This window comes from Oncorhynchus mykiss, chromosome 2, assembly GCF_057628025.1.
Source record: "Oncorhynchus mykiss isolate SJ-2025 chromosome 2, ASM5762802v1, whole genome shotgun sequence".
Lineage (NCBI taxonomy): Eukaryota > Metazoa > Chordata > Actinopteri > Salmoniformes > Salmonidae > Oncorhynchus > Oncorhynchus mykiss.
In genome coordinates this window covers 736530-761889 of record NC_143023.1, presented here as the reverse complement: position 1 = coordinate 761889, position 25360 = coordinate 736530, and the positions used below count along the sequence as shown (strand labels likewise).

Here is a 25360-nt window from a genome sequence, read left to right as displayed (position 1 = left end):
TGAGTGTAGTGAAATGCTTGTGCTTCTAGTTCCGACAATGCAGTAATAACCAACGAGTAATCTAGCTAACAATTCCAAAACTACTACCTTATACACACAAGTGTAAGGGGATAAAGAATATGTACATAAAGATATGTGAATGAGAGATGGTACAGAACGGCATAGGCAAGATGATGATGATGATGATGATGATGATGACGACGAAGAACAGGGATAATGTTATGTCCATGAGTAACCCTTTATATTCCCCCGTTGCCTTCCAGGGTCCAGAGTACTACGACAGTCTTTCCAGTTATCACGATGATGATGATGATGAAGAACAGGGATAATGTTATGTCCATGAGTAACCCTTTATATTCCCCCGTTGCCTTCCAGGGTCCAGAGTACTACGACAGTCTTTCCAGTTATCATGATGATGATGATGATGAAGAACAGGGATAATGTTATGTCCATGAGTAACCCTTTATATTCCCCCGTTGCCTTCCAGGGTCCAGAGTACTACGACAGTCTTTCCAGTTATCACGATGATGATGATGATGATGAAGAACAGGGATAATGTTATGTCCATGAGTAACCCTTTATATTCCCCCGTTGCCTTCCAGGGTCCAGAGTACTACGACAGTCTTTCCAGTTATCATGATGATGATGATGATGAAGAACAGGGATAATGTTATGTCCATGAGTAACCCTTTATATTCCCCCGTTGCCTTCCAGGGTCCAGAGTACTACGACAGTCTTTCCAGTTATCATGATGATGATGATGATGATGATGAAGAACAGGGATAATGTTACGTCCATGAGTAACCCTTTATATTCCCCTGTTGCCTTCCAGGGTCCAGAGTACTACGACAGTCTTTCCAGTTATCATGATGATGATGATGATGATGATGAAGAACAGGGATAATGTTACGTCCATGAGTAACCCTTTATATTCCCCCGTTACCTTCCAGGGTCCAGAGTACTACGACAGTAAGCTAGAAGCCAAACCAGATCTGCAGGATCTGGACGATGAGTTCCGGGAGAACAACCTGGAGATACTTTCACGATTCTACCTGGCGTTTGAAAGTGTCCACAAGTACATCGTTGATCTAATCAGGTCATACAGAATTACCTCCTTACGATATCGTCGTAAGGATTTACATATTTTTTGTCTGTTCAGTCATTGAGCTGAAGTCTTACTGTGTGTTGTGTCAAGTAGTCTCTGTCTGTCTGTCTGTCTGTCTGTCTCACCATAACGTTGAGCTGAAGTCTTACTGTGTGTTGTCTCTCTGTCTGTCCGACTGACCGTCTGACCATGACATTGAACTGAAGTCTTACTGTGTGTTGTGTCAAGTAGTCTGTCTCTCCGTAATGTCTCCTCACCATGCTTTATCTAATCAGCTGTTCTGTCTCCTCGCCATGCTGTATCTAATCAGCTGTCTCTGTCTCCTCACCATGCTTTATCTAATCAGCTGTCTCTGTCTCCTCACCATGCTTTATCTAATCAGCTGTCTCTGTCTCCTCACCATGCTTTATCTAATCAGCTGTTCTGTCTCCTCACCATGCTTTATCTAATCAGCTGTTCTGTCTCCTCACCATGCTTTATCTAATCAGCTGTCTCTGTCTCCTCACCATGCTTTATCTAATCAGCTGTTCTGTCTCCTCACCATGCTTTATCTAATCAGCTGTTCTGTCTCCTCACCATGCTGTATCTAATCAGCTGTTCTGTCTTCTCACCATGCTTTATCTAATCAGCTGTCTCTGTCTCCTCACCATGCTTTATCTAATCAGCTGTTCTGTCTCCTCACCATGCTGTATCTAATCAGCTGTTCTGTCTTCTCACCATGCTTTATCTAATCCGCTGTCTCTGTTTCCTCACCATGCTTTATCTAATCAGCTGTCTCTGTCTCCTCACCATGCTTTATCTAATCAGCTGTCTCTGTCTCCTCACCATGCTTTATCTAATCAGCTGTCTCTGTCTCCTCACCATGCTTTATCTAATCAGCTGTCTCTGTCTCCTCACCATGCTTTATCTAATCAGCTGTCTCTGTCTCCTCACCATGCTTTATCTAATCAGCTGTTCTGTCTCCTCACCATGCTTTATCTAATCAGCTGTTCTGTCTCCTCACCATGCTTTATCTAATCAGCTGTCTCTGTCTCCTCACCATGCTTTATCTAATCAGCTGTCTCTGTCTCCTCACCATGCTTTATCTAATCAGCTGTCTCTGTCTCCTCACCATGCTTTATCTAATCAGCTGTTCTGTCTCCTCACCATGCTTTATCTAATCAGCTGTTCTGTCTCTGTCTCCTCACCATGCTTTATCTAATCCGCTGTCTCTGTCTCCTCACCATGCTGTATCTAATCAGCTGTTCTGTCTCTGTCTCCTCACCATGCTTTATCTAATCAGCTGTTCTGTCTCCTCACCATGCTTTATCTAATCAGCTGTCTCTGTCTCCTCACCATGCTTTATCTAATCCGCTGTCTCTGTCTCCTCACCATGCTGTATCTAATCAGCTGTTCTGTCTCTGTCTCCTCACCATGCTTTATCTAATCAGCTGTTCTGTCTCTGTCTCCTCACCATGCTTTATCTAATCCGCTGTCTCTGTCTCCTCACCATGCTGTATCTAATCAGCTGTTCTGTCTCCTCACCATGCTTTATCTAATCAGCTGTCTCTGTCTCCTCACCATGCTTTATCTAATCAGCTGTTCTGTCTCCTCACCATGCTTTATCTAATCAGCTGTCTCTGTCTCCTCACCATGCTTTATCTAATCAGCTGTCTCTGTCTCCTCACCATGCTTTATCTAATCAGCTGTCTCTGTCTCCTCACCATGCTTTATCTAATCAGCTGTCTCTGTCTCCTCACCATGCTTTATCTAATCAGCTGTTCTGTCTCCTCACCATGCTGTATCTAATCAGCTGTTCTGTCTCCTCACCATGCTGTATCTAATCAGCTGTTCTGTCTCTGTCTCCTCACCATGCTTTATCTAATCAGCTGTTCTGTCTCTGTCTCCTCACCATGCTGTATCTAATCAGCTGTTCTGTCTCTGTCTCCTCACCATGCTTTATCTAATCAGCTGTTCTGTCTCCTCACCATGCTGTATCTAATCAGCTGTTCTGTCTCCTCACCATGCTGTATCTAATCAGCTGTTCTGTCTTCTCACCATGCTTTATCTAATCCGCTGTCTCTGTCTCCTCACCATGCTTTATCTAATCAGCTGTCTCTGTCTCCTCACCATGCTTTATCTAATCAGCTGTTCTGTCTCCTCACCATGCTTTATCTAATCAGCTGTCTCTGTCTCCTCACCATGCTGTATCTAATCAGCTGTTCTGTCTCCTCACCATGCTGTATCTAATCAGCTGTTCTGTCTTCTCACCATGCTTTATCTAATCCGCTGTCTCTGTTTCCTCACCATGCTTTATCTAATCAGCTGTTCTGTCTCCTCACCATGCTTTATCTAATCAGCTGTCTCTGTCTCCTCACCATGCTTTATCTAATCAGCTGTTCTGTCTCCTCACCATGCTTTATCTAATCAGCTGTCTCTGTCTCCTCACCATGCTTTATCTAATCAGCTGTCTCTGTCTCCTCACCATGCTTTATCTAATCAGCTGTCTCTGTCTCCTCACCATGCTGTATCTAATCAGCTGTCTCTGTCTCCTCACCATGCTGTATCTAATCAGCTGTCTCTGTCTCCTCACCATGCTTTATCTAATCAGCTGTCTCTGTCTCCTCACCATGCTTTATCTAATCAGCTGTCTCTGTCTCCTCACCATGCTTTATCTAATCAGCTGTTCTGTCTCTGTCTCCTCACCATGCTTTATCTAATCAGCTGTTCTGTCTCCTCACCATGCTGTATCTAATCAGCTGTTCTGTCTCCTCACCATGCTTTATCTAATCAGCTGTCTCTGTCTCCTCACCATGCTTTATCTAATCAGCTGTCTCTGTCTCCTCACCATGCTTTATCTAATCAGCTGTCTCTGTCTCCTCACCATGCTTTATCTAATCAGCTGTCTCTGTCTCCTCACCATGCTTTATCTAATCAGCTGTTCTGTCTCCTCACCATGCTTTATCTAATCAGCTGTCTCTGTCTCCTCACCATGCTTTATCTAATCAGCTGTCTCTGTCTCCTCACCATGCTTTATCTAATCAGCTGTTCTGTCTCTCTCCTCACCATGCTTTATCTAATCAGCTGTCTCTGTCTCCTCACCATGCTTTATCTAATCAGCTGTCTCTGTCTCCTCACCATGCTTTATCTAATCAGCTGTCTCTGTCTCCTCACCATGCTTTATCTAATCAGCTGTTCTGTCTCCTCACCATGCTTTATCTAATCAGCTGTCTCTGTCTCCTCACCATGCTTTATCTAATCAGCTGTCTCTGTCTCCTCACCATGCTTTATCTAATCAGCTGTTCTGTCTCCTCACCATGCTTTATCTAATCAGCTGTTCTGTCTCTGTCTCCTCACCATGCTTTATCTAATCAGCTGTCTCTGTCTCCTCACCATGCTTTATCTAATCAGCTGTCTCTGTCTCCTCACCATGCTTTATCTAATCAGCTGTTCTGTCTCCTCACCATGCTTTATCTAATCAGCTGTTCTGTCTCTGTCTCCTCACCATGCTTTATCTAATCAGCTGTCTCTGTCTCCTCACCATGCTTTATCTAATCAGCTGTTCTGTCTCTGTCTCCTCACCATGCTTTATCTAATCCGCTGTCTCTGTCTCCTCACCATGCTTTATCTAATCAGCTGTCTCTGTCTCCTCACCATGCTTTATCTAATCAGCTGTTCTGTCTCTTCACCATGCTCTATCTAATCAGCTGTCTCTGTCTCCTCACCATGCTTTATCTAATCAGCTGTCTCTGTCTCCTCACCATGCTTTATCTAATCAGCTGTCTCTGTCTCCTCACCATGCTGTATCTAATCAGCTGTTCTGTCTCTGTCTCCTCACCATGCTTTATCTAATCAGCTGTTCTGTCTCCTCACCATGCTTTATCTAATCAGCTGTCTCTGTCTCCTCACCATGCTGTATCTAATCAGCTGTTCTGTCTCCTCACCATGCTTTATCTAATCAGCTGTTCTGTCTCTGTCTCCTCACCATGCTGTATCTAATCAGCTGTTCTGTCTCCTCACCATGCTGTATCTAATCAGCTGTTCTGTCTCCTCACCATGCTTTATCTAATCAGCTGTCTCTGTCTCCTCACCATGCTTTATCTAATCAGCTGTTCTGTCTCCTCACCATGCTGTATCTAATCAGCTGTTCTGTCTCTGTCTCCTCACCATGCTTTATCTAATCCGCTGTCTCTGTCTCCTCACCATGCTGTATCTAATCAGCTGTTCTGTCTCTGTCTCCTCACCATGCTGTATCTAATCAGCTGTTCTGTCTCTGTCTCCTCACCATGCTGTATCTAATCAGCTGTTCTGTCTCTGTCTCCTCACCATGCTGTATCTAATCAGCTGTTCTGTCTCTGTCTCCTCACCATGCTGTATCTAATCAGCTGTTCTGTCTCTGTCTCCTCACCATGCTTTATCTAATCAGCTGTCTCTGTCTCCTCACCATGCTTTATCTAATCAGCTGTTCTGTCTCCTCACCATGCTTTATCTAATCAGCTGTCTCTGTCTCCTCACCATGCTTTATCTAATCAGCTGTTCTGTCTCCTCACCATGCTTTATCTAATCAGCTGTCTCTGTCTCCTCACCATGCTTTATCTAATCAGCTGTTCTGTCTCCTCACCATGCTTTATCTAATCAGCTGTTCTGTCTCTGTCTCCTCACCATGCTTTATCTAATCAGCTGTCTCTGTCTCCTCACCATGCTTTATCTAATCAGCTGTCTCTGTCTCCTCACCATGCTTTATCTAATCAGCTGTCTCTGTCTCCTCACCATGCTTTATCTAATCAGCTGTTCTGTCTCTGTCTCCTCACCATGCTTTATCTAATCAGCTGTCTCTGTCTCCTCACCATGCTTTATCTAATCAGCTGTCTCTGTCTCCTCACCATGCTTTATCTAATCAGCTGTTCTGTCTCTGTCTCCTCACCATGCTTTATCTAATCAGCTGTCTCTGTCTCCTCACCATGCTTTATCTAATCAGCTGTCTCTGTCTCCTCACCATGCTTTATCTAATCAGCTGTTCTGTCTCTGTCTCCTCACCATGCTTTATCTAATCAGCTGTTCTGTCTCTGTCTCCTCACCATGCTTTATATAATCAGCTGTTCTGTCTCTGTCTCCTCACCATGCTTTATCTAATCAGCTGTCTCTGTCTCCTCACCATGCTTTATCTAATCAGCTGTTCTGTCTCCTCACCATGCTTTATCTAATCAGCTGTTCTGTCTCTGTCTCCTCACCATGCTTTATCTAATCAGCTGTTCTGTCTCTGTCTCCTCACCATGCTTTATCTAATCAGCTGTTCTGTCTCCTCACCATGCTGTATCTAATCAGCTGTTCTGTCTCTGTCTCCTCACCATGCTTTATCTAATCAGCTGTTCTGTCTCCTCACCATGCTTTATCTAATCAGCTGTCTCTGTCTCCTCACCATGCTTTATCTAATCAGCTGTTCTGTCTCCTCACCATGCTGTATCTAATCAGCTGTTCTGTCTCTGTCTCCTCACCATGCTTTATCTAATCAGCTGTTCTGTCTCCTCACCATGCTTTATCTAATCAGCTGTCTCTGTCTCCTCACCATGCTTTATCTAATCAGCTGTCTCTGTCTCCTCACCATGCTGTATCTAATCAGCTGTTCTGTCTCTGTCTCCTCACCATGCTTTATCTAATCAGCTGTTCTGTCTCCTCACCATGCTGTATCTAATCAGCTGTTCTGTCTCTGTCTCCTCACCATGCTGTATCTAATCAGCTGTTCTGTCTCTGTCTCCTCACCATGCTTTATCTAATCAGCTGTTCTGTCTCTGTCTCCTCACCATGCTGTATCTAATCAGCTGTTCTGTCTCTGTCTCCTCACCATGCTGTATCTAATCAGCTGTTCTGTCTCTGTCTCCTCACCATGCTGTATCTAATCAGCTGTTCTGTTCTGTCTCTATTTCCTCACCATGCTTTATCTAATCAGCTGTCTCTGTCTCCTCACCATGCTGTATCTAATCAGCTGTTCTGTCTCTGTCTCCTCACCATGCTGTATCTAATCAGCTGTTCTGTCTCTGTCTCCTCACCATGCTTTATCTAATCAGCTGTTCTGTCTCCTCACCATGCTGTATCTAATCAGCTGTTCTGTCTCTGTCTCCTCACCATGCTGTATCTAATCAGCTGTTCTGTCTCTGTCTCCTCACCATGCTTTATCTAATCAGCTGTTCTGTCTCTGTCTCCTCACCATGCTGTATCTAATCAGCTGTTCTGTCTCTGTCTCCTCACCATGCTGTATCTAATCAGCTGTTCTGTCTCTGTCTCCTCACCATGCTGTATCTAATCAGCTGTTCTGTTCTGTCTCTATTTCCTCACCATGCTTTATCTAATCAGCTGTCTCTGTCTCCTCACCATGCTTTATCTAATCAGCTGTCTCTGTCTCCTCACCATGCTTTATCTAATCAGCTGTCTCTGTCTCCTCACCATGCTTTATCTAATCAGCTGTCTCTGTCTCCTCACCATGCTTTATCTAATCAGCTGTTCTGTCTCTGTCTCCTCACCATGCTTTATCTAATCAGCTGTCTCTGTTTCCTCACCATGCTTTATATAATCAGCTGTTCTGTCTCTGTCTCCTCACCATGCTTTATCTAATCAGCTGTTCTGTCTCCTCACCATGCTTTATCTAATCAGCTGTCTCTGTTTCCTCACCATGCTTTATATAATCAGCTGTTCTGTCTCTGTCTCCTCACCATGCTTTATCTAATCAGCTGTTCTGTCTCCTCACCATGCTTTATCTAATCCGCTGTCTCTGTCTCCTCACCATGCTTTATCTAATCAGCCGTTCTGTCTCCTCACCATGCTTTATCTAATCAGCTGTTCTGTCTCTGTCTCCTCACCATGCTTTATCTAATCAGCTGTTCTGTCTCCTCACCATGCTTTATCTAATCAGCTGTCTCTGTCTCCTCACCATGCTTTATCTAATCAGCTGTTCTGTCTCTGTCTCCTCACCATGCTTTATCTAATCAGCTGTCTCTGTCTCCTCACCATGCTTTATCTAATCAGCTGTTCTGTCTCTGTCTCCTCACCATGCTTTATCTAATCAGCTGTCTCTGTCTCCTCACCATGCTTTATCTAATCAGCTGTTCTGTCTCTGTCTCCTCACCATGCTTTATCTAATCAGCTGTTCTGTCTCCTCACCATGCTTTATCTAATCAGCTGTCTCTGTCTCCTCACCATGCTTTATCTAATCAGCTGTCTCTGTCTCCTCACCATGCTTTATCTAATCAGCTGTCTCTGTCTCCTCACCATGCTTTATCTAATCAGCTGTCTCTGTCTCCTCACCATGCTTTATCTAATCAGCTGTCTCTGTCTCCTCACCATGCTGTATCTAATCAGCTGTTCTGTCTCTGTCTCCTCACCATGCTTTATCTAATCAGCTGTTCTGTCTCCTCACCATGCTGTATCTAATCAGCTGTTCTGTCTCCTCACCATGCTGTATCTAATCAGCTGTCTCTGTCTCCTCACCATGCTTTATCTAATCAGCTGTTCTGTCTCTGTCTCCTCACCATGCTTTATCTAATCAGCTGTCTCTGTCTCCTCACCATGCTGTATCTAATCAGCTGTTCTGTCTCTGTCTCCTCACCATGCTTTATCTAATCAGCTGTTCTGTCTCCTCACCATGCTGTATCTAATCAGCTGTTCTGTCTCTGTCTCCTCACCATGCTGTATCTAATCAGCTGTTCTGTCTCTGTCTCCTCACCATGCTTTATCTAATCAGCTGTCTCTGTCTCCTCACCATGCTTTATCTAATCAGCTGTCTCTGTCTCCTCACCATGCTTTATCTAATCAGCTGTTCTGTCTCCTCACCATGCTGTATCTAATCAGCTGTTCTGTCTCCTCACCATGCTGTATCTAATCAGCTGTTCTGTCTCTGTCTCCTCACCATGCTTTATCTAATCCGCTGTCTCTGTCTCCTCACCATGCTGTATCTAATCAGCTGTTCTGTCTCTGTCTCCTCACCATGCTTTATCTAATCAGCTGTTCTGTCTCTGTCTCCTCACCATGCTTTATCTAATCAGCTGTCTCTGTCTCCTCACCATGCTTTATCTAATCAGCTGTCTCTGTCTCCTCACCATGCTTTATCTAATCAGCTGTCTCTGTCTCCTCACCATGCTTTATCTAATCAGCTGTCTCTGTCTCCTCACCATGCTTTATCTAATCAGCTGTCTCTGTCTCCTCACCATGCTTTATCTAATCAGCTGTCTCTGTCTCCTCACCATGCTTTATCTAATCAGCTGTCTCTGTCTCCTCACCATGCTTTATCTAATCAGCTGTTCTGTCTCTGTCTCCTCACCATGCTTTATCTAATCAGCTGTCTCTGTCTCCTCACCATGCTTTATCTAATCAGCTGTTCTGTCTCTGTCTCCTCACCATGCTTTATCTAATCAGCTGTCTCTGTCTCCTCACCATGCTTTATCTAATCAGCTGTTCTGTCTCTGTCTCCTCACCATGCTTTATCTAATCAGCTGTCTCTGTCTCCTCACCATGCTTTATCTAATCAGCTGTCTCTGTCTCCTCACCATGCTTTATCTAATCAGCTGTTCTGTCTCTGTCTCCTCACCATGCTTTATCTAATCAGCTGTCTCTGTCTCCTCACCATGCTTTATCTAATCAGCTGTTCTGTCTCTGTCTCCTCACCATGCTTTATCTAATCAGCTGTCTCTGTCTCCTCACCATGCTTTATCTAATCAGCTGTCTCTGTCTCCTCACCATGCTTTATCTAATCAGCTGTTCTGTCTCCTCACCATGCTGTATCTAATCAGCTGTTCTGTCTCCTCACCATGCTGTATCTAATCAGCTGTTCTGTCTCTGTCTCCTCACCATGCTTTATCTAATCAGCTGTTCTGTCTCCTCACCATGCTGTATCTAATCAGCTGTTCTGTCTCTGTCTCCTCACCATGCTGTATCTAATCAGCTGTTCTGTCTCCTCACCATGCTTTATCTAATCAGCTGTTCTGTCTCCTCACCATGCTTTATCTAATCAGCTGTTCTGTCTCTGTCTCCTCACCATGCTTTATCTAATCAGCTGTCTCTGTCTCCTCACCATGCTTTATCTAATCAGCTGTCTCTGTCTCCTCACCATGCTTTATCTAATCAGCTGTCTCTGTCTCCTCACCATGCTTTATCTAATCAGCTGTCTGTCTCCTCACCATGCTTTATCTAATCAGCTGTTCTGTCTCCTCACCATGCTTTATCTAATCAGCTGTCTCTGTCTCCTCACCATGCTTTATCTAATCAGCCGTTCTGTCTCTGTCTCCTCACCATGCTTTATCTAATCAGCTGTCTCTGTCTCCTCACCATGCTTTATCTAATCAGCTGTTCTGTCTCCTCACCATGCTTTATCTAATCAGCTGTTCTGTCTCTGTCTCCTCACCATGCTTTATCTAATCAGCTGTTCTGTCTCTGTCTCCTCACCATGCTTTATCTAATCAGCTGTTCTGTCTCTGTCTCCTCACCATGCTTTATCTAATCAGCTGTCTCTGTCTCCTCACCATGCTTTATCTAATCAGCTGTCTCTGTCTCCTCACCATGCTTTATCTAATCAGCTGTCTCTGTCTCCTCACCATGCTTTATCTAATCAGCCGTTCTGTCTCTGTCTCCTCACCATGCTTTATCTAATCAGACGTTCTTCTCTCCAGGTACCTGGATGACCTGTATGAAGGAGTTTACATTCAACAGACCCTGGAGACTGTGCTGCTGAATGAGGATGGAAAACAGCTCCTGGTAAAACAACAACATTTACATCTTTATTTTACTAGTCAAGTCAGTTAAGAACAAATTCGTATTTTCAATGACGTTCTAGGAACAGTGGGTTAACTGCCTTGTTCAGGGGCAGAACGACAGATTTTTTACCTCGTCAGCTTGGGAGATTCGATCTTGCAACCTTTTGGTTACTAGTCCAACGCTCTAACCACCTGCCTACCCCCTCTAACCACTAGGCTACCCTGCCGCCCCAATCTCTTGTAATTACTTAGATTTTGTAAAAGGGCCCCCCGGGGGGGGACGCGCGTGTTCTCTGGAAGCTTCGTAGCTCTATGATCAACTTATATACATTTAGGAAAATTGTCCTTGTTTGGCGATGTCCTGAAGGTATGTTAGAGTCCTACCATGTGTTGTTTGTCTCCTTGTTAACCAGTGTGAGGTCCTGAAGGTATGAGAGAGTCCTACCATGTGTTGTTTGTCTCCTTGTTAACCAGTGTGAGGTCCTGTATGTCCAGAAGGTATGAGAGAGTCCTACCATGTGTTGTTTGTCTCCTTGTTAACCAGTGTGAGGCCCTGTATGTCCAGAAGGTATGAGAGAGTCCTACGATGTGCTGTTTGTCTCCTTGTTAACCAGTGTGAGGCCCTGTATCTCTATGGAGTCATGCTGTTGGTTATTGACCAGAAGATGGAGGGGGAGGTCAGAGAGAGGATGCTGGTGTCCTACTATAGATACAGGTGAGACCTTTGCTGCTGTTTTTGGGGGGAAATGGCTTCTACATCCTTTATACATTTCAAACCTTTTAAGAATCAATCCTCTTTGTTATTTGTCAGGGACCCTTTAATGCTGCCAGTAATACTATCTGTAATACTGTAATACTAGCTATAATACTGTAATACTAGCTATAATACTGTAATATTAGCTATAATACTGTAATACTACTATCTATACTACTATCTATAATGCTATGATACTATCTATGATACTATAATACACTCTATAATACTGTAATGCTATCTATAATACTGTAATACTACTATCTATACTACTATCTATAATGCTATACTACTATCTATGATACTCTCTATAATACTGTAATACTATCTATAATACTGTAATACTATCTATAATACTGCCTATACTACTATCTATAATACTATTTATAATACTCTACTACTATCTATAATACTCTACTACTATCTATAATACTATAATACTCTCTAATACTATCTATAATACTGTAATACTACTATCTATACTACTGTCTATAATACTATGATACTCTCTATAATACTATAATACTCTCTAATACTGTAATACTGTCTATAATGCTATACTACTATCTATACTACTATCTATAATACTGTAATACTATCTATAATACTATACTACTCTCTATAATACTGTAATACTATCTATACTACTATCTATAATACTATAATACTCTCTATAATACTGTAATACTATCTATACTACTATACTACTCTCTATAATACTGTAATACTACTATCTATACTACTATCTATAATACTATAATACTCTCTATAATACTATAATACTCTCTATAATACTATACTACTCTCTATAATACTGTAATACTATCTATAATACTATACTACTCTCTATAATACTGTAATACTATCTATACTACTATCTATAATACTATACTACTATCTATAATACTATAATACTCTCTATAATACTATACTACTCTCTATAATACTATAATACTCTCTATAATACTGTAATACTATCTATAATGCTTTACTACTATCTATAATACTATAATACTCTATAATACTGTAATACTATCTATAATGCTATACTACTATCTATAATGCTGTACTACTATCTATAATACTGTAGTACTATCTATAATACTATAATACTATAATACTATAATACTATCTCTATTACTATAATACTAGGACAGTGAGAGAGCGCTGACAGACATGTAAGCTCTGCTTCTGTCTCCTAAGCAATTTTGCACAAACATTTCACAACACACAATAACATCTGCTAAATATGTTTCTGTGACCAATAACATTTTGATTTGGTTTTGAAAACATTTCACTGGCTGAAATCTGATGTATATGAAAGAATGAAAAACAAACATTTATATATATCTATAATACTATACTATCTATAATACTATACTACTATCTGTAATACTATACTACTATCTGTAATACTATACTACTATCTATAATACTATACTAATATAATATAATACTATACTGATATAATACTAATATAATACTATCTATAATTTTTATGAAAGAAAAACAAACATTTATACATACAGTGCCTTGCGAAAGTATTCGGCCCCCTTGAACTTTGCGACCTTTTGCCACACTTCAGGCTTCAAACATAAAGATATAAAATGTATTTTTTTGTGAAGAATCAACAACAAGTGGGACACAATCATGAAGTGGAACGACATTTATTGGATATTTCAAACTTTTTTAACAAATCAAAAACTGAAAAATTGGGCGTGCAAAATTATTCAGCCCCTTTACTTTCAGTGCAGCAAACTCTCTCCAGAAGTTCAGTGAGGATCTCTGAATGATCCAATGTTGACCTAAATGACTAATGATGATAAATACAATCCACCTGTGTGTAATCAAGTCTCCGTATAAATGCACCTGCACTGTGATAGTCTCAGAGGTCCGTTAAAAGCGCAGAGAGCATCATGAAGAACAAGGAACACACCAGGCAGGTCCGAGATACTGTTGTGAAGAAGTTTAAAGCCGGATTTGGATACAAAAAGATTTCCCAAGCTTTAAACATCCCAAGGAGCACTGTGCAAGCGATAATATTGAAATGGAAGGAGTATCAGACCACTGCAAATCTACCAAGACCTGGCCGTCCCTCTAAACTTTCAGCTCATACAAGGAGAAGACTGATCAGAGATGCAGCCAAGAGGCCCATGATCACTCTGGATGAACTGCAGAGATCTACAGCTGAGGTGGGAGACTCTGTCCATAGGACAACAACAGTCGTATATTGCACAAATCTGGCCTTTATGGAAGAGTGGCAAGAAGAAAGCCATTTCTTAAAGATATCCATAAAAAGTGTCGTTTAAAGTTTGCCACAAGCCACCTGGGAGACACACCAAACATGTGGAAGAAGGTGCTCTGGTCAGATGAAACCAAAATTGAACTTTTTGGCAACAATGCAAAACGTTATGTTTGGCGTAAAAGCAACACAGCTGAACACACCATCCCCACTGTCAAACATGGTGGTGGCAGCATCATGGTTTGGGCCTGCTTTTCTTCAGCAGGGACAGGGAAGATGGTTAAAATTGATGGGAAGATGGATGGAGCCAAATACAGGACCATTCTGGAAGAAAACCTGATGGAGTCTGCAAAAGACCTGAGACTGGGACGGAGATTTGTCTTCCAACAAGACAATGATCCAAAACATAAAGCAAAATCTACAATGGAATGGTTCAAAAATAAACATATCCAGGTGTTAGAATGGCCAAGTCAAAGTCCTGACCTGAATCCAATCGAGAATCTGTGGAAAGAACTGAAAACTGCTGTTCACAAATGCTCTCCATCCAACCTCACTGAGCTCGAGCTGTTTTGCAAGGAGGAATGGGAAAAAATGTCAGTCTCTCGATGTGCAAAACTGATAGAGACATACCCCAAGCGACTTACAGCTGTAATCGCAGCAAAAGGTGGCGCTACAAAGTATTAACTTAAGGGGGCTGAATAATTTTGCACGCCCAATTTTTCAGTTTTTGATTTGTTAAAAAAGTTTGAAATATCCAATAAATGTTGTTCCACTTCATGATTGTGTCCCACTTGTTGTTGATTCTTCACAAAAAAATACAGTTTTATATCTTTATGTTTGAAGCCTGAAATGTGGCAAAAGGTCGCAAAGTTCAAGGGGGCCGAATACTTTCGCAAGGCACTGTATCTATAATACTATACTACTATCTATAATACTATACTAATACAATACTATCTATAATTTTAATGAAAGACAAACCAACATTTGATTGGAGCGTGTTACTACCTTAACCATGTCCTGTTTGTGTGTCCAGTGCTGCCCGCTCCTCAGCGGACTCTAACCTGGATGACATCTGTAAGCTGCTGCGGAGTACTGGCTACTCCAGCCAATCAGGGGCCAAGCGGCCAGCTAACTACCCCGAGAGCTACTTCCAGAGAGTACCTATCAGTTCTACCTTCATCAGCATGGTGATCGGGAGGCTGCGCTCTGATGACATCTATAACCAGGTAAGACTCAAAGGGATAGATTGCTTGATTTATTTTTTTAAACCATTGGTTTTCTTACCTTTTTAAAAGGGGTTACTCGTGTCATACTAACCCACTGTTCTCCTAGTAAGTAATGTAAACACCCCATTGGTTCCCTTTAGGTGGTTAGTAACCTAGAACTGAATGATATTTCTTACACACTCACTAATTCTACAATATTACATTGTCTCTATTTGTATGTAATGATCATGAAATCGTCTGATTCTCAGATCCATGTTTCGTCCTGTCTCTAAAGCTGTCCTGTGTCTCTAAAGCTGTCCTGTGTCTCTAAAGCTGTCCTGTGTCTCTAAAGCTGTCCTGTGTCTCCTAAAGCTGTCCTGTGTTTCCCCCCCCTAGGTGTCTGAGCATCGCAGCACAGCGTTAACTAACCAGTCTAACCAGTCTCATGTTTAGTCCTGTGTCTCTAAAGCTGTCCTGTGTCTCTAAAGCTGTCCTGTGTCTCCTAAAGCTGTCCTGTGTCTCCTAAAGCTGTCATGTGTCTCCTAAAGCTGTCCTGTGTCTCTAAAGCTGTCCTGTGTCTCCCCCAGGTGTCTGCGTACCCTCTGCCTGAGCATCGCAGCACAGCGTTGGCTAACCAGGCTGCCATGCTGTATGTCTGTCTCTACTTCATTCCCTCCATACTTCAGACTCAACAGGCCAAGATGAGGGAGATAGTGGACAAGTACTTCCCTGATAACTGGGTGAGAGACTGTATCTAAACTCTACTTCCCTGATAACGGTATCTAAACTCTACTTCCCTGATAACTGGGTGAGAGACTCAACTAAACTCTACTTCCCTGATAACTGGGTGAGAGACTGTATCTAAACTCTACTTCCCTGATAACGGTATCTAAACTCTACTTCCCTGATAACTGGGTGAGAGACTGTATCTAAACTCTACTTCCCTGAATACTGGGTGAGAGACTGTATCTAAACTCTACTTCCCTGAATACTAGGAAAAACATTCAGAGTACTTGTTGATCTTGATGCGGTATATTTCCCTAGGCCTCCAGCCGTTACGCTGGTTTCAAGTATTGACAATTTCTCCCGCTGCAGGTCATCAGTGTCTACATGGGAATCACTGTGAATCTGGTGGAGGCCTGGGAACCGTATAAAGCTGCCAAGATCGCCCTCAACTACACCCTGGACTCAGCCAATATCAGAGAGCAGGTACGACTCAGCCAATATCAGAGAGCAGGTACGACTCAGCCAATATCAGAGAGCAGGTACGACTCAGCCAATATCAGAGAGCAGGTACGACTCAGCCAATATCAGAGAGCAGGTACGACTCAGCCAATATCAGAGAGCAGGTACGGAGGCTAACGGGCTCACTGACAAAACGTCTACTAACGCAAAATGGTTTTCACTCGGTTTCCCATCAGGCCTTGCTACAGACGTGACTCTGCCATCATATCCTTCACAAGTTGTTGTGGAAAATGTGGAAGGTTTGAGGGCCTGCTTATGACCCCCCCATTGCCATGTTATAAAAGGTGTCATAACACCCTATAACCAACCGTACGTCAACCCTCTAGGCCAGTCGTTATTCAGTCAGCATGGAGGGCCTGCTTATGACCCCCCCCCCCACTGCCATGTTATAACACCCTATAACTATCCGTACGTCAACCCTCCTCTAGGCCAGTCGTTATTCAGTCAGCATGGAGGGCCTGCTTATGACTGCCATGTTATAACACCCTATAACCAACCGTACGTCAACCCTCCTCTAGGCCAGTCGTTATTCAGTCAGCATGGAGGGCCTGAGGCCACAGATCCAGCAGCTGCTGAAGGAAGGGTTCCTGAGGGAGGAGATCATCCTGGATAACGTCCCGAAGCTGCTCAACTGTCTCCGGGACTGTAACGTTTCCATACGCTGGCTGATGCTACACACTGCAGACTCAGGTAGGGCCTTTCTGTTGACGTCTAGGTCCATGCATCAAATGGGTTTACAACTGATTTATGGAAGCATTAATAAAGGCCTTATGAAGGGTTCATGAAGCATCCATAAAGGGTTCATGAAGCATCCATAAAGGGTTCATGAAGCATCCATAAAGGCCTTATAAAGGGTTCATGAAGCATCCATAAAGGCCTTATGAAGGGATCATGAAGCTTCTGTAAAGGGTTCATGAAGCATCCATGAAGGCCTTATGAAGGGTTCATGAAGCATCCATAAAGGCCTTATGAAGGGTTCATGAAGCATCCATAAAGGGTTCATGAAGCATCCATAAAGGCCTTATAAAGGGTTCATGAAGCATCCATAAAGGCCTTATGAAGGGATCATGAAGCTTCTGTAAAGGGTTCATGAAGCATCCATGAAGGCCTTATGAAGGGTTCATGAAGCATCCATAAAGGCCTTATGAAGGGTTCATGAAGCATCCATAAAGGCCTTATGAAGGGTTCATGAAGCATCCATAAAGGCCTTATGAAGGGTTCATGAAGCCTTTTAATTTAGTTTGTTTAAAGTGGGAATGAGAACTAGTATCAAAACGATGCAGGACAGAACCTCCAGTAGAATCATATCAGACAGAACCTCCAGTAGCATCATATCAGACAGAACCTCCAGTAGCATCATATCAGACAGAACCTCCAGTAGCATCATATCAGACAGAACCTCCAGTAGCATCATATCAGACAGAACCTCCAGTAGCATCATATCAGACAGAACCTCCAGTAGCATCATATCAGACAGAACCTCCAGTAGCATCGTATCAGACAGAACCTCCAGTAGCATCGTATCAGACAGAACCTCCAGTAGCATCGTATCAGACAGAACCTCCAGTAGCATCGTATCAGACAGAACCTCCAGTAGCATCGTATCAGACAGAACCTCCAGTAGCATCGTATCAGACAGAACCTCCAGTAGCATCGTATCAGACAGAACCTCCAGTAGCATCGTATCAGACAGAACCTCCAGTAGCATCGTATCAGACAGAACCTCCAGTAGCATCGTATCAGACAGAACCTCCAGTAGCATCGTATCAGACAGAACCTCCAGTAGCATCGTATCAGACAGAACTTCGGGTATGATCGTGTCAGGCTGCACTGTGTCACGCCAGGTGCTCCTATATCACGCCAGGTGCTCCTATATCACGCCAGGTGCTCCTATATCACGCCAGGCGCTCCTATATCACGCCAGGTGCTCCTATATCACGCCAGGTGCTCCTATATCACGCCAGGCGCTCCTATATCACGCCAGGTGCTCCTATATCACGCCAGGTGCTCCTATATCACGCCAGGTGCTCCTATATCACGCCAGGTGCTCCTATATCACGCCAGGTGCTCCTATATCACGCCAGGTGCTCCTATATCACGCCAGGCGCTCCTATATCACGCCAGGCGCTCCTATATCACGCCAGGTGCTCCTATATCACGCCAGGCGGCGCTGTGTCACGCCAGGCGGCGCTGTGTCACGCCAGGCGGCGCTGTGTCACGCCAGGCGGCGCTGTGTCACGCCAGGCGGCGCTGTGTCACGCCAGGCGGTACTATATTCCTAAACTGTGTTGTCTTTTCTTCTTGCAGCCTATGATCCCAACAACAAGCGTCTGCGCCAGATCAAAGACCAGGTGATCAACGACTCCAAGTACAACCCCAAGATCCTGTTCCAGGTTCTCCTAGACACCGCCCAGTTTGAGTTCACCCTCAAAGAGGTGAGTCTGAACAGTATCATATATGATTTGATGCCAAGTCAAGTTGTAATTACACAATTTAAAAAAACAAACACATGTTGGGTCTCTGAATATAAATTATGAATTCACCATCTGTGTCTCCCCCCCCCCCCCCCCTGACGTGTCGGGTCTCTGAATATAAATGGTGAATTCACCATCTGTGTCCCCCCCCCCCTCCCCCCCCTGTTTATTTTCCCCCTCAGATGTTCAAGAAGATGCTGTCAGAGAAGCAGCTGAAATGGGAGAGTTATCGAGCTGAGGGATCTGAGAGGATGACCGAGCTGGCTGAGGTCTTCTCTGGGGTCAAGCCTCTAACCAGAGTGGAGAAGAATGGTGAGATGGATGATAGCGGAACTAGCTACGGCATCGAAACACACATAATTACCACAGCTGGTAGTTCGACATTAAAACACACATAATTACCACAGCTGGTAGTTCGACATTAAAACACACATAATTACCACAGCTGGTAGTTCGACATTAAAACACACATAGTTACCACAGCTGGTAGTTCGACATTAAAACACACATAATTACCACAGCTGGTAGTTCGACATTAAAACACACATAATTACCACAGCTGGTAGTTCGACATTAAAACACACATAATTACCACAGCTGGTAGTTCGACATTACAACACACATAATTACCACAGCTGGTAGTTCGACATTAAAACACACATAATTACCACAGCTGGTATTTCGACATTACAACACACATAATTACCACAGCTGGTAGTTCGACATTACAACACACATAATTATCACAGCTGGTAGTTCGACATCGAAACACACATAATTACCACAGCTGGTAGTTCCCAATCTGGACTCCATACTCTTATTGTGACTTCTGGTTGGAGTCAATCACTGAAACTGTTGATATGTGTGAGGTGTACTGTACACTGACTGGACAAAGCATTAGGAACACCTGCTCTTTCCATGACATCGACTCACCAGGTGAAAGCTATGATCCCTTATTGATGTCACTTGTTAAATCCACTTCAATCAGTGTAGATGAAGAGGAGGAGACGGGTTAAATAATTATTTTTTTAAGCCTTGAGACAATTGAGACATGGATTGTGTATGTCTGCTGTTCAGAGGGTGAATGGACAAGGCAAAATATTTAAGTGCCTTTGAACGGGGTATGGTAGTAGGTGCCAGACGCCCCGGTTTGTGTCAAGAACTGCAACGCTGCTGGGTTTTTCACATTCAACTGTTTCCTGTGTGTATCAAGACTGGTCCACCACCCACTGTACCATACTTATTCCTGTTGCGTGCTCACTGTATAATACTTATTCCTGTTGCAGGCTCACTGTACCATGCCTATTCCTGTTGCAGGCTCACTGTACCATGCCTATTCCTGTTGCAGGCTCACTGTACCATGCCTATTCCTGTTGCAGGCTCACTGTACCATGCCTATTCCTGTTGCGGGCTCACTGTACCATACTTATTCCTGTTGCGGGCTCACTGTACCATACTTATTCCTGTTGATGGCTCACTGTACCGTGCTTATTCCTGTTGATGGCTCACTGTACCATACTTATTCCTGTTGATGGCTCACTGTATAATACTTATTCCTGTTTCAGGCTCACTGTATAATACTTATTCCTGTTGCGGGCTCACTGTATAATACTTATTCCTGTTGCAGGCTCACTGTACAATACTTATTCCTGTTGCGGGCTCACTGTACCATACTTATTCCTGTTGCGGGCTCACTGTACCATACTTATTCCTGTTGATGGCTCACTGTACCATACTTATTCCTGTTGATGGCTCACTGTACCATACTTATTCCTGTTGATGGCTCACTGTACCATACTTATTCCTGTTGATGGCTCACTGTACCATACCTATTCCTGTTGCATTAGTGAAAGCTGATCTCACTATGCCATACTTCCATTCTAAACGCGCTAGATGTTGATGTGTGTTGTTGACGCGCTTGTTGTTGTGTTGGACAGAGAACCTGCAGGCATGGTTCAGGGAGATCTCGAAGCAGATCGAGTCTCTGAACTACGAGGACTCCACCGCGGCAGGCAGGAAGACCGTTCAGCTGATACAGGCCCTCGTAGAGGTGAGGCTGGGAAATGCACCGCAAACAACAACGACTAGAACGTGAACAAGAGTACAGTTATTTTATCTCCGGGTTACACTCTTAGTGACCGTTACATGGTAACACTCTTAGTGACCGTTACATGATCATTATATTACATGGTAACACTCTTAGTGACCGTTACATGATCACTATATTACATGGTAACACTCTTAGTGACCATTACATGGTAACACTCTTAGTGACCGTTACATGATCATTATATTACATGGTAACGCTCTTAGTGACCGTTACATGATCACTATATTACATGGTAACTCTCTTAGTGACCGTTACATGATCATTATATTACATGTTAACGCTCTTAGTGACCATTACATGGTAACACTCTTAGTGACCGTTACATGGTAACACTCTTAGTGACCGTTACGTGATCATTATATTACATGGTAACACTCTTAGTGTCCGTTACATGATCATTATATTACATGGTAACACTCTTAGTGACCGTTACATGGTAACACTCTTAGTGACCGTTACGTGATCATTATATTACATGGTAACACTCTTAGTGTCCGTTGCATGATCATTATATTACATGGTAACACTCTTAGTGACCGTTACATGATCATTATATTACATGGTAACACTCTTAGTGTCCGTTGCATGATCATTATATTACATGGTAACACTCTTAGTGACCGTTACATGATCATTATATTACATGGTAACACTCTTAGTGACCATTACATGGTAACACTCTTAGTGACCGTTACATGATCATTATATTACATGTTAACACTCTTAGTGTCCGTTACATGATCATTATATTACATGGTAACACTCTTAGTGACCGTTACATGATCATTATATTACATGTTAACGCTCTTAGTGACCATTACATGGTAACACTCTTAGTGACCGTTACATGGTAACACTCTTAGTGACCGTTACATGATCATTATGTTACATAGTGATTACATGGTAACACACTTAGACATTTGTATCCCTTCGATTTGATATACAATGATGCTGCTTTGTCCAAAAATATGTTGTAACTTTTCAGTGAAAAGTTAAACTTTTCTCATGTTCATTCTAACAGCTGAGTTGATAAGAGACTTGGAAGTGTGGAAACAGGAGACTATATAAACCCTGACTTCCTGTCCTCTCCTTACCTATATAGCCTGACTTCCTCTTCTCTCCTTACCAATAAACCCGGACTTCCTGTTCTCTCCTTACCAATTAACCCTGATTTCCTGTCCTCTCCTTACCTATATAGCCTGACTTCCTCTTCTCTCCTTACCAATAAACCCTGACTTCCTGTCCTCTCCTTACCAATAAGCCCTGACTTCCTCTTCTCTCCTTACCAATAAACCCTGACTTCCTGTCCTCTCCTTAACAATAAACCCTGACTTCCTGTCCTCTCCTTACCAATACACCCTGACTTCCTGTCCTCTCCTTTCCAATAAACCCTGACTTCCTGTCCTCTCCTTACCTATAAACCCTGACTTCCTGTCCTCTCCTTACCAATAAACCCTGACTTCCTGTCCTCTCCTTACCTGCGCTCAGGTTCAAGAGTTCCACCAGTTGGAGTCCAACCTGCAGGTGTGTCAGTTCCTGGCTGACACCAGGAAGTTCCTTCACCAGATGATCAGGACTATCAACATCAAGGAGGAGGTCCTGATCACCATGCAGATAGTAGGAGACCTGTCCTATGCATGGCAGATCATAGACAGGTAGGGGTTATGAATGGGTTATGAATGGTCCTGATCACCATGCAGATAGTAGGAGACCTGTCCTATGCATGGCAGATCATAGACAGGTAGGGGTTATGAATGGGTTATGAATGGTCCTGATCACCATGCAGATAGTAGGAGACCTGTCCTATGCATGGCAGATCATAGACAGGTAGGGGTCATAAATGTCTTATGAATGGGTTATGAATGGGTTATGTATGGGTTATGAATGGTCCTGATCACCATGCAGATAGTAGGAGACCTGTCCTATGCATGGCAGATCATAGACAGGTAGGGGTTATAAATGGCTTATGTATGGGTTATGAATGGGTTATGAATTGGTTATGAATGGTCCTGATCACCATGCAGATAGTAGGAGACCTGTCCTATGCATGGCAGATCATAGACAGGTAGGGGTTATGAATGGGTTATGAATGGTCCTGATCACCATGCAGATAGTAGGAGACCTGTCCTATGCATGGCAGATCATAGACAGGTAGGGGTTATGAATGGGTTATGAATGGTCCTGATCACCATGCAGATAGTAGGAGACCTGTCCTATGCATGGCAGATCATAGACAGGTAGGGGTTATGAATGGGTTATGAATGGTCCTGATCACCATGCAGATAGTAGGAGACCTGTCCTATGCATGGCAGATCATAGACAGGTAGGGGTTATGAATGGGTTATGAATGGTCCTGATCACCATGCAGATAGTAGGAGACCTGTCTTACGCATGGCAGATCATAGACAGGTAGGGGTCATAAATGTCTTATGAATGGGTTATGAATGGGTTATGTATGGGTTATGAATGGTCCTGATCACCATGCAGATAGGAGACCTGCCCTATGCATGGCAGATCATAGACAGGTAGGGGTTATAAATGGCTTATGTATGGGTTATGAATGGGTTATGAATGGGTTATGAATGGTCCTGATCACCATGCAGATAGTAGGAGACCTGTCCTATGCATGGCAGATCATAGACAGGTAGGGGTCATACATGTCTTATGAATGGGTTATGAATGGGTTATGAATGGGTTATGAATGGTCCTGATCACCATGCAGATAGTAGGAGACCTGTCCTATGCATGGCAGATCATAGACAGGTAGGGGTTATAAGTGGCTTATGTATGGGTTATGAATGGGTTATGAATGGGTTATGAATGGTCCTGATCACCATGCAGATAGGAGACCTGTCCTATGCATGGCAGATCATAGACAGGTAGGGGTTATAAATGGCTTATGTATGGGTTATGAATGGGTTATGAATGGGTTATGAATGGTCCTGATCACCATGCAGATAGGAGACCTGTCCTATGCATGGCAGATCATAGAAATATATACATTTGCCATTTTGATTTTTTTTTTTCTCTGGTTGTTTTCCCAGCTTCACGTCCATCATGCAGGAGAGTATCAGAGTGAACCCATCCATGGTGACCAAACTACGAGCAACCTTTCTCAAGGTCAACCATTCACTACTCAGACAAACAGTACATTTCGTAGAGTACACAGGTTCATCCTCTAAACAAGGAAAAAGGGGTATTTCCTGTTTGAAAACATGCGGTCTCTAACGCGTGTCGTTATGGATCTATGTTTCCAGTTGGCGTCTGCGTTGGACCTGCCTCTGCTGCGTATCAACCAGGCCAACAGTCCAGATCTGCTCAGTGTTTCTCAGTTCTACTCCGGGGAACTGGTGACCTACGTCAGAAAGGTATGGTCCCGGAGCACCTAGTCTCTACTCTCTACCCCTAGCCCCTAGTCTCTACTCTCTACCCCTAGCCCCCTAGTCTCTACTCTCTGCCCCCTAGTCTCTACTCTCTACCCCCAGCCCCCTAGTCTCTACTCTCTACCCCCAGCCCCCTAGTCTCTACTCTCTACCCCCAGCCCCCTAGTCTCTACTCTCTACCCCCAGCCTCCTAGTCTCTACTTTCTACCCCCAGCCCCCCAGCCCCCTAGTCTCTACTCTCTACCCCCTGCCCCTAGTCTCTACTCTCTACCCCCAGCCCCCTAGTCTCTACTCTCTACCCCAGTCCCCTAGTCTCTACTCTCTACCCCCAGCCCCTAGTTTCTACTCTCTACCCCCAGTCCCCTAGTCTCTACTCTCTACCACCAGCCCCTAGTCTCTACTCTCTACCCCCAGCCCCCTAGTCTCTACTCTCTACCCCCTGCCCCTAGTCTCTACTCTCTACCCCCAGCCCCCTAGTCTCTACTCTCTACCCCAGTCCCCTAGTCTCTACTCTGTACCCCCAGCCTCCTAGTCTCTACTCTGTACCCCCAGCCTCCTAGTCTCTACTCTCTACCCCCAGCCCCCTAGTCTCTACTCTCTACCCCCAGCCCCCTAGTCTCTACCCCCAGCCCCCTAGTCTCTACTCTCTACCCCCAGCCTCCTAGTCTCTACTCTCTACCCCCAGCCCCTAGTCTCTACTCTCTACCCCCAGCCCCCTAGTCTCTACCCCCAGTCCCCTAGTCTCTACCCCCAGCCTCCTAGTCTCTACTCTCTACCCCCAGCCCCTAGTCTCTACTATCTACCCCCAGTCCCCTAGTCTCTACTCTACCACCAGTCCCCTAGTCTCTACTCTCTACCACCAGCCCCTAGTCTCTACTCTCTACCCCCAGCCTCCTAGTCTCTATTCTCTACCCCCAGCCCCCTAGTCTCTACTCTCTACCCCCAGCCCCCTAGTCTCTACTCTCTACCCCCAGCCCCCTAGTCTCTACTCTCTACCCCCAGCCTCCTAGTCTCTACTCTCTACCCCCAGCCTCCTAGTCTCTACTTTCTACCCCCAGCCCCCTAGTCTCTACTCTCTACCCCCAGCCCCCTAGTCTCTACTCTGTACCCCCAGCCTCCTAGT

General features: G+C 43.8%; 1 protein-coding gene across 2 annotated transcripts in view; it reads left to right on the top strand.

Moving 5' to 3' along the window:
* LOC110510374 (WASH complex subunit 5) overlaps positions 1–25360 on the top strand; it is a 66258-nt gene that overhangs the window by 904 nt on the left and 39994 nt on the right. For both annotated transcript variants that reach the window (XM_090215839.1, XM_090215834.1), the window contains exons 3-15: positions 951–1096; positions 10741–10825; positions 11439–11539; positions 14854–15046; positions 15613–15765; positions 16121–16234; positions 16789–16960; positions 18578–18705; positions 18927–19056; positions 20682–20794; positions 22343–22509; positions 23899–23974; positions 24112–24222. In XM_090215839.1, coding sequence (XP_090071965.1) covers positions 951–1096; positions 10741–10825; positions 11439–11539; positions 14854–15046; positions 15613–15765; positions 16121–16234; positions 16789–16960; positions 18578–18705; positions 18927–19056; positions 20682–20794; positions 22343–22509; positions 23899–23974; positions 24112–24222 — 1689 coding nt within the window. The remainder of the gene's footprint in view (positions 1–950; positions 1097–10740; positions 10826–11438; positions 11540–14853; positions 15047–15612; positions 15766–16120; positions 16235–16788; positions 16961–18577; positions 18706–18926; positions 19057–20681; positions 20795–22342; positions 22510–23898; positions 23975–24111; positions 24223–25360) is intronic.